Raw genomic sequence first — 8,275 nt, 5'->3', positions numbered from 1 at the left:
TGGGCCTCCAGGAGCCAGCCAGTCAGCAAGTCTTTCCGTTTCTCCTTTTCTTCTTCCCTCCTTCCTTCCCTCCTTTGTTCTCTCCCTTTCCTCCCCCCTTTCTCCCTCCCTTCTTATTTCTTTTCCTCCTTCTCTCCTTCTTTATCTCCTCTCCTCCTTGTCTTCCTCTCCCTGCTTCCCCTTTCCCCTCTTCCGTTGCTCTCCCTCCTTCCTTTCTAGCCTCCTCCCCCCACACCGCCCATCCCCACTGCAACGGCCTGTGTGGGAGGGCCGGCTGGGGGCGGAGCCCAAAGGACTGGGGGGGGGGGGAAGAGAAGGCCAGTCCCCGCGCGTGGGGGGGTGCGGGCGGTACGTGTGTGTGTGTGTGAAAAAGTCGCCAGTGGATTTGGGTGTGGACTGACCCCCTGAGATTTGACCCTGGTATGAAATGCTCTAGCTATAGTTGCAGAAACCTCATCAATGGGCAGATAAGGAGCCCTATAAAAGGCGTGAACACCTGCAGCCGCTCGGTTCTCTTCTTCCTCCGCATCCCAGCGCCTTGGTTCCTTCTGTCCGCCCGTCGGGAAGAACCGGCCGCGTGCCTGGGGTGCCCGCGCGGGTCGTGCCCAGCGCTCCGTGTGCCACAGCGGCGGCTTGGAGAGCCCCGGCCCGAGCTCCCGCCGGCTGCGCCATGGCCCTGCTGCTGACTCCTCTGCTCACCGTGGTTGCGCTCTGGATGGCCCCGACGGTGCGCGCCCGGCCGCTGGTGGACGCCGGCCCGCACGTCTACTACGGCTGGGGGGACCCCATCCGTGCGCGGCACCTCTACACCGCCAACCGGCACGGGCCGGCCAGCTTCTTCCTGCGGATCCACCGCGACGGCCGCGTGGACGGCAGCCGGAGTCAGAGCGCGCTGAGTAAGTTGCTGAGCCCGAGTGTGGGTGAGTGTGCGCGCGCGCGCGTGGGAGAGAGAGAACGCGTGTACGTGAATTTCTCTGCACACGCTTGGCTGTGCTTGCTAGCCCTTCCTGGGAACTCCAGACCCTCCCTCCCTCCCTCCTCCCTCCAGACGAAAGCCCCCGGGGCGCCGGTCCAGGCTCTCCAGCAGACCGCAGGGCTCTCTGCCCCGATCCTCCGGGCCCAGCGGCGGGCGCTCCTCCGTCCTGCTCCCGGGATAGCCTTGGCTTCTGGCGGGTGGCGCCGCATCCGTCCCCGCCACTCCCCTCACACGCTTCCATCAGCAGCCTGGGTTGAGGCCGCGCGGTCTCCCCGCCTGTGGGCTGCGTTCGGACGCCCCGTCGGGGCGCTCTCCCCTACTCCTCCCCCCCTCCCCCTGCTCACCTGTCTCCTTTTTGCTCAGGTTTGTTGGAGATCAAGGCGGTAGCGCGTCAGATCGTGGCGATCAAGGGCGTCCGCAGCTCTCGGTACCTGTGCATGGGAGACTCCGGGAGGCTCCAGGGATCGGTAAATCAAATCCCCAGAAAGACCCTCGTGGGCTTGGGTAACTGGCTCCCCGGGCTCTCCAATGGCGGGGCTGGGGCTATCGGCTCCTCTCTCTCTGTGTGACCCTGGGCTCCAAACTACTAGAGGGCTGCGAGCCTCAGTTTCCTCACCTGCAAAATTGTGATACTGACTCCCTGGAGACTCTGGGAAGCGCTAAAGAGATTAGGGATGTCAAGTTCTCGGCGGGCTTTGGAGCTGCGCTAGGGAAGGAATTTGGCTTCTTTGTGTTAAGCAGCCGGGAGCCAGGCCCTGCCGGAGGTGTGGAAGAGGCTGGGGAGCCCGGGGGTCCCAGACTGCAGCTTGGGAGGCTGGCGGCTCCGGTTCCAGCCCTAGTCGGGGGAGGGGATTGCTGGATGCTATTTGCAAGAAAAAGGTCTCAGACGCTCCTTCCAGGGGTTCTGATAAACTACCGCCCCGAGATCTGAGAACCAGGAGCTAGTGTTACTTTGGCTTGGAGCTTCAGCTCCCAATCAGGGCCGAAAAACCAGGAAAGCCCCGAGCCGGGGGCTTTGTGCGGGAGCTGTGGCTTCTGCACCGGAAGCGAGATTGTGATTGTCCCTGCGGCGTGCTGCCAGAAACGAGCCCTTCAAATAATCCTAAAACGGATGCTTTAATTGCCCGCAAGAGCCCCTGATAGTCCCCGAAAGTCCTTTCCTGTGACTTTAAGTCTCCTTGGTTTCTCTAAGCATCCCAGGAAATCCCACTGGAGAACCTTGGGGGTCGAGGTTGGAGCCGGGTTTGCTGCATTTTTAATAAAATCGTAAATTTAAAAGCCCCAGCAGCTCCGAGCCACTTCCCAGCTGCACGGTTTTCTAGCCATTCTCCCTTTCTGAGCCTCGATTTCTTTAGAAAATGGGGGTGATAATAGCAGCGAGGGATGGGGGAGCTGGAGCTGTCCATCATCTGGTAAGCCCCAGGCTCTGTGCTCAGATCTGCAGGAAACCAAACATTCCCTGCCCCCTTCAGGTTCGGGAAAGTGACTACTGATAATTGGGGGGGGGGGGAGCTCCAGACTTGTTTCTTAGCTCTCCAAATTTCGGTTTCCTCTGGAAGAAAATGGGCTGAGGGTGTAGGAGAGAAAAGCACTTTCTTTGCTGAGTTGTTGCAAGTCCCCAATGAGATCACAGAGTTAAGTGTGTTCCAAACTTCAAAGCCATGGTTTCAATGCTGGCTATTATTATGTAAAGCGCTTCCCCATCTTTGCTGCGGGAAGGGAGGGCTAATTATGTCACCTTTGTTATATATTCACCCTGTCCCCCTATTTTCAATCCTGCCTCTTGCAAATTGTCAGGATGGTTTTTCAAAGATTTCCGCGATTCTTCTGTCCCCAGAAGCTGGGGCTTCCAGCGGTTGCCCCCCCCCCCCCGTCCCACCAAACTGGGGCTCTTCATCTTAGAATAATAAACACTCCAGGCCTGTCAGCCAGCCTTGCCACTGCTCCCCTCTTACTGTTCAGCTCAGGCCTAGTGGGAGAGCTTACCCCCACTGAAAAGGAGCTAGGCCCATGGAAAATCAGAGCTCGCTGCTTCCCTAATTAGCCGCCAACAAAGGCTGGAGTTCAAAGGGAGCCATTATAAACCCTCCTCTCTTTCTGGGGTCATCGATGGCTGCCGGCTGTGGGAGGTCTGAGAAGGGTGGTCCAAGGCAGGCTGGTCAGGGGCCCCTGGTGCCCTCTTGCCCTGCTGTGAATGGGCCCCCCCCCACCCCTTGTGCTTCCGAAGACCTTAGCCCAGTCTTCCCAGGCTGGAACCATAACCTGCTAAGACGATACAAGGAGAGCCCAGCTTTGATTAGCTCCTACCCAGGATGCTTCATGACCCAAGTGCAGGCCTTTTGATGTTGGTCCCCAGCCTGTTTTGTGGCTGGAAACCATTGATGTCGGCTCCCTTTGTGACCTTTATTAGTTAAATACTTGAAGGGGAGGAGAGGACTGGAGCAGAGGGAAGAAAGGAGGAGGGAGCCCTGGGGAGAAATTTGGCACCTGGGGGAAGGGGGACTCTACAGGCCATGCGGTTGTTTTTCCTCTGGAGGCATTTATTTAAAGTGGCAGCATCGAGGGCTCTCTTGGTCTTTAAGATCATGGATGTCCCCCCATTCGTCAGGTGAGCAATAGGGAAAGCCTTTTCCCATTCATTCTGCCTAATGTAAAAGAGAAGCCTGAGGGAGAGGACACATCTGCCTTAATGTGTCCTGAGGGGTGCTCTAGGAGGGGCAGGGGGGCTTTTCTACAGGAGGGATGACCTTCCTGTCTCTGGGGTCAGAGGAACGATGAGAGGGGAAGCAGGGGATTGAGGCTCGGTGGAAGGAAGAGCTCCCTACCAAGCCAAGGGTCACCCCAGGCTGCTGGTGTCCTCAGTCAAAGGCTGGCTGACCCCTGCCTGGGGCATGGAATCCTGGACCCATGTGCTGACCTCAGTTTCTCTGAGAGACCCCTTCCATGTCAGATGCTGAGCTCTGTAACTGCCAGCTGGGCAAGAAACTCTCTTGGAGAACCTGAAGGCCAGCTGGCTGTTCTCTCTAGATACATCCTGAACCAAATACTCCTGGCAGGACCCAAGGGCTGGGAGACCCCCCAAAGTCCCTCCCTTCCAGCGCTGCCATCCTAGGGCTCCGGATTGGAGAGGACATCACAGAGGGGGGCTGACACTCATACTGAGGTGATCATTGAAAAGAGAGTGAGCTGGCTCGGCTCTTAGGGTCTCCAACCTGTAGGTTGGTAAACAGGCTTGTGGAGGATGCTGTGGAAGATGGGGAGCGCAGGGCTGAGTCTGGGGTCCCCTCCAACTCAGGCTGGGAGGCTGGGGAGCTTGAGATTCACTTCTCAGTGTCTGCTTGGACATTTTAGAAATGATTGACTATAGGATGGACTAATCAGCGGCTCTCTTTCATGTCTGTTGGGATCTGACCAAGAACTGCCAAGTTCCCCGGGGATGTTTTATTACAGGTTGAAAGAGTTCACTGGGAGCCATCACCGGCAGTTCAGTGACCCTGAGCTGCGGGGCCTCGTGGCTCTGATCGCCAACTTGCTGAGCCCAGCACTTTAGTTATAAACATTGGCTGAGGCAGGCGCTGGACGTTGTCTCTGCTCTCTTTGTCTCTGTTTCTGTCTGTCTCTGACTCTGGCTCTCTGTGGCTCTCCCTTGGAATTGACGGTTCGATCTCTTAGCCAGGATCAGGAGATTGAGGGCTTCCCTCTGAGAACCCAGGTCCTTCCATATCTCCTCAGACGACTTGGCTTCTTGAAACTATAAGGGAACCACAGGGATCAACTTTTGTCTCTAAAAATGGGTCCTCGGTGAGGTCTCGAATAATGTTGTTTAAAAGCCTGAGGAGCTTCGAAATGGAAGCCTTGAATTCAAACCGTGGATTGGTCCTTCCCTTCCTGGCTGGGAAAAGTGGGCTTGTGTCTGTATCTGAGTGTGTTCTCTGCATCCTCAGCACTAGAACAAAGCCCAGCACTTAGTCATGCTGAATATATGCTTATTGACTAAAAGGAGGGTCTAGTCCTGATGGACAATAAGGCTGCTTTCAGCTCTGTCTCTGGGGGATTCTCCACATCCTCCTCAGCTTGGAGTCCCCCCAGGGCCAGAGGAGGGAAGCCCTTTCCTGGGGTAACCCAGACCCCTTTAAGGAAGCTCTCACTTAGCTCGCTTTGGAATCTTTATGGCTTTGTACCCACCATCCCTTGTCCTGAGTTTTGTCCTCTGGGATGACCCCAAAAAATCAAGTTATCTTTAAATAATCAAAGACGATCAGTAGGTCTAGGTTTCCCAGAGGCGGATAGACAACATTGAGCCATTCTCTTCTTGAGATTCTGTGGCCCTGGTTTCGAGGAAGGGAGGGAAGAAGCCTTAGAGGCCCAATGGCACCAGATGCTGTACAAATGCTGCCTCCCTTGAGCCTCCGGACAACCTTGGGAGGTAGCTGCTCCCATAATCCCCACTCTTCAGTGGAAGAAACTGAGGAAGTGGCTTGTCCAGAGCCACGCAGCCAGTAGGGCCTGAGGCGGGATTTGAATTTAGGCCTTTTTGATCTCTAGTCCTAATGGGGGACACACTCTCACACCCTGCACCTAGTAAGGGGCAGAAGACAGACCTGAACCCAGATTCTGTGACCTTGGCAAAAATTGCCTTCCCCCCTCGGGACTCGGTTTCCCAGTCGGTTACTCTCTCCGTGGAGTGAGTGGGCGTCCCAGGCAGTCCCCAGACAGCTCCCTGCCTTCTCTGCCGCTGTCCAGCACGACGCAGGCGTTCTGACCCGGTCTGTGTCCCCATCTAGGTGAGGTTCTCCGCTGAAGACTGCACGTTTGAGGAGCAGATCCGCCCCGACGGCTACAACGTGTACCTGTCCCCCAAGTACGGCCTCCCAGTCTCCCTGTGCAGCGACAGGCAGAGGCAGCAGTTCCAAGGCAAGGACTTCCTGCCTCTGTCGCACTTCTTGCCCATGATCAACTCCACCCCGCTGGAGGCCGAGGACTCCGGGGGCCCCGGAGACGCCTTTGACTCGGACCTGTTTTCCTCCCCGCTAGAGACCGATAGCATGGACCCCTTTGGCTTTGCCTCCAAAGTGTCGCCTATAAAGAGCCCCAGCTTCCAGAAGTAACCTCGGCCCCTGCCAGGATTCGGACCCGGGGCCAGGGTCCTTCTCTCGGCCTCATGCGGCCCTCGGGCTGCTGTGGGGAGCAGGGGTTGCCCTGGGGGAGTCTCGAAGGATGAAGACGTCCCTGGAGAGAGTGACGGTTCCATTTTGTAAATACTAAAACGTCTCCAGATGGTACATGTGTAAGATAGTGAGCAGCAGCCAAACCCCTGCCCAGCAGATCTCTCACTTGGGTGGGGGCATCTTCCATGGCCTCCCCTCTGCCCAACAGATCCCTCACTTGAGCAGGGGCACCTTCCATGGCACCCCCTGCCCTGCAGATCTCTCACTTGGGTGGGGGCACCTTCCATGGCACCCCCTGCCCAGCAGATCTCTCACTTGGGCGGGGGCACCTTCCATGGCACCCCCTGCCCTGCAGATCTCTCACTTGGGCGGGGGCACCTTCCATGGCACCCCCTGCCCTGCAGATCTCTCACTTGGGCGGGGGCACCTTCCATGGCACCCCCTGCCCTGCAGATCTCTCACTTGGGCGGGGGCACCTTCCATGGATCAAAAGAGACTCCTTTCTGCTACCAATCAGTGACTCTGAGAGCTGAAAGGGGGGACTTGACCGACCTCGGATCCATGTTGGAATGGAGCCAAGGTTCCTCAAAATCCCTCAGCCAGGGAGGCTGCAGGAAGCCCCACCCCCACTCCTCAGGCCCGAATGGGTAGAATTGGAGGGTGAATGACCTCTCTCTCCTGCCTACTAAGCATCAGATTGCTCCTGGGAGATAAGGCTGCTCACCCCTCCCTACCCCCTACTAACTCCCTCTTTTAACCTGGCTTACCTTACTGACAGGAAGAAATGAAAAGACCTTGTCACCCCCAGCTCCATGACTGCCTGTCTTCTCAAAGTAAACACAGCTTGAAACAAAAAAGATAGGAGCCAGTTTTGGGGCAGCTTATTGACCCAAGTCACTGGGGATGTCTCAGGCATATCTCGAGAGAGTTCCCAGGGAACAGCGACCAGCAGCCACCAGATCGAGCCCCTACAGGATTTTTCTCTCCCATAGAGTGTGTTTGGGCTCCTTTCACACAGGCCAGATGCTCCTCCTCCTCCTCCTCCTCTTCCTTTCCTCCTTCTCTTGCTCTTTTTCTTTCTTTCCCCCTTCCTCCTCCTCCTCTTCCTTTCCTCCTCTTCCTCTTTTTCTTTCTTTTCCCCCTCTTCCTCTTTTTCTTTCTTTTCCCTTCCCCCTCTTCTTTTCCTCCTTTTCTTCCTCTTTTTCTTCCTCTTCTTTTGTCAGTAGTGGGGGGAGGCAGGAACTGTGAATAATCCAAGGCCAGTCTGGGGAGGCTTTCCCTGGGTATCCCACCTAGAGCAGACTTCCATTCCTTGTAATCGGGTCCTCATGGGAAATCTCACCCCCTCCTCTGCCCAGCACTTAGCTGCCCCATGTGATATTTATGAGTAATTTATTGTCCCATTCTCAATCCTTTATTTTCTTACTTTATTTATGCCCTGTCATATTTATGCGCTGGTGGGAGTTTGTTTTTTACATTAAAGTGGCGTTGGTTTGTGTCAAAGCCTGTCTTATTTCTGAAGACTTTGAATTTGAATTCTGAAGACAGAATTATATCCAAATGGAGTGCTAAGACCCTTGGACCGAGGTCTCTAAGTAGAGACAGCTACTATCCCAAAGCTTGTATTAAGTGCCTATTGTTTGCCCTGTGACAAGCCTTGATAGGGGAAGGTGTAGGGGAAGGTTCTTCTTTAGGCAATAGTCCAACTGACCCCTCTGGTGTCCCCCCCCCCCAGTTTCCATGTCTGATCTTTGCCAGAGTTTTTTGGAAATTCCTCTCCCAGGGGATATTGTTGAAGAAGGAAAAGTGAATGGGGGCTGGACAGGGAGAGAAAGGTGGTCAAAGCTCTTACTGCTCCATCTTGGGAGCATGACTCTAGACCCTCTGCAACTGGTTCATGAATCCCCTGAACACAGACACTCTTGGGCTTCCTCTGTAGAGGCACATGGAGGGAAGCCACAGAATTCTGGATAACTGGGATGGGTCAGGTCAGAATTAGGAGGTTTCAGCCAAATCCCCTCGCTATCCTAAGCCTCTCAGTTTACTGTAAAAGGGAGCCACAGTCCATGCTGCCTATCTCCTGGAGCCATGGGAGTTTTAGGAGGATGTATGGAAGCCCTTTGAGTGATGA

The 8,275-nt window shown here is 55.6% G+C and overlaps 1 protein-coding gene across 1 annotated transcript; it reads left to right on the top strand.

Annotated features, from left to right (window-relative positions):
- The first annotated feature begins 670 nt into the window (after positions 1–670).
- Positions 671–6,270, top strand: FGF19 (fibroblast growth factor 19). Its single transcript, XM_074275992.1, has 3 exons — positions 671–896; positions 1,340–1,443; positions 5,761–6,270. Exons 1-3 carry the CDS (start codon positions 671–673, stop codon positions 6,082–6,084), a joined length of 654 nt encoding a protein of 217 aa, XP_074132093.1. The 3' UTR covers positions 6,085–6,270.
- Positions 6,271–8,275: the final 2,005 nt, after the last annotated feature.

Source organism: Sminthopsis crassicaudata, chromosome 6, assembly GCF_048593235.1.
Source record: "Sminthopsis crassicaudata isolate SCR6 chromosome 6, ASM4859323v1, whole genome shotgun sequence".
Classification (NCBI taxonomy): domain Eukaryota; kingdom Metazoa; phylum Chordata; class Mammalia; order Dasyuromorphia; family Dasyuridae; genus Sminthopsis; species Sminthopsis crassicaudata.
The sequence above is the reverse complement of the archived record's forward strand: the minus strand, read 5'-3'. Positions and strand labels throughout refer to the sequence as shown.

What these genes read in the sequence shown, in the direction of transcription:
- FGF19 (XM_074275992.1), top strand. Translation starts at nt 671, where the DNA reads ATGGCCCTGCTGCTGACTCCTCTGCTCACCGTGGTTGCGCTCTGGATG. An exon ending in CCGGAGTCAGAGCGCGCTGA is followed by an intron (nt 897 to 1,339) that starts GTAAGTTGCTGA and finishes CTTTTTGCTCAG; the next exon opens with GTTTGTTGGAGATCAAGGCG. An exon ending in CCGGGAGGCTCCAGGGATCG is followed by an intron (nt 1,444 to 5,760) that starts GTAAATCAAATC and finishes GTCCCCATCTAG; the next exon opens with GTGAGGTTCTCCGCTGAAGA.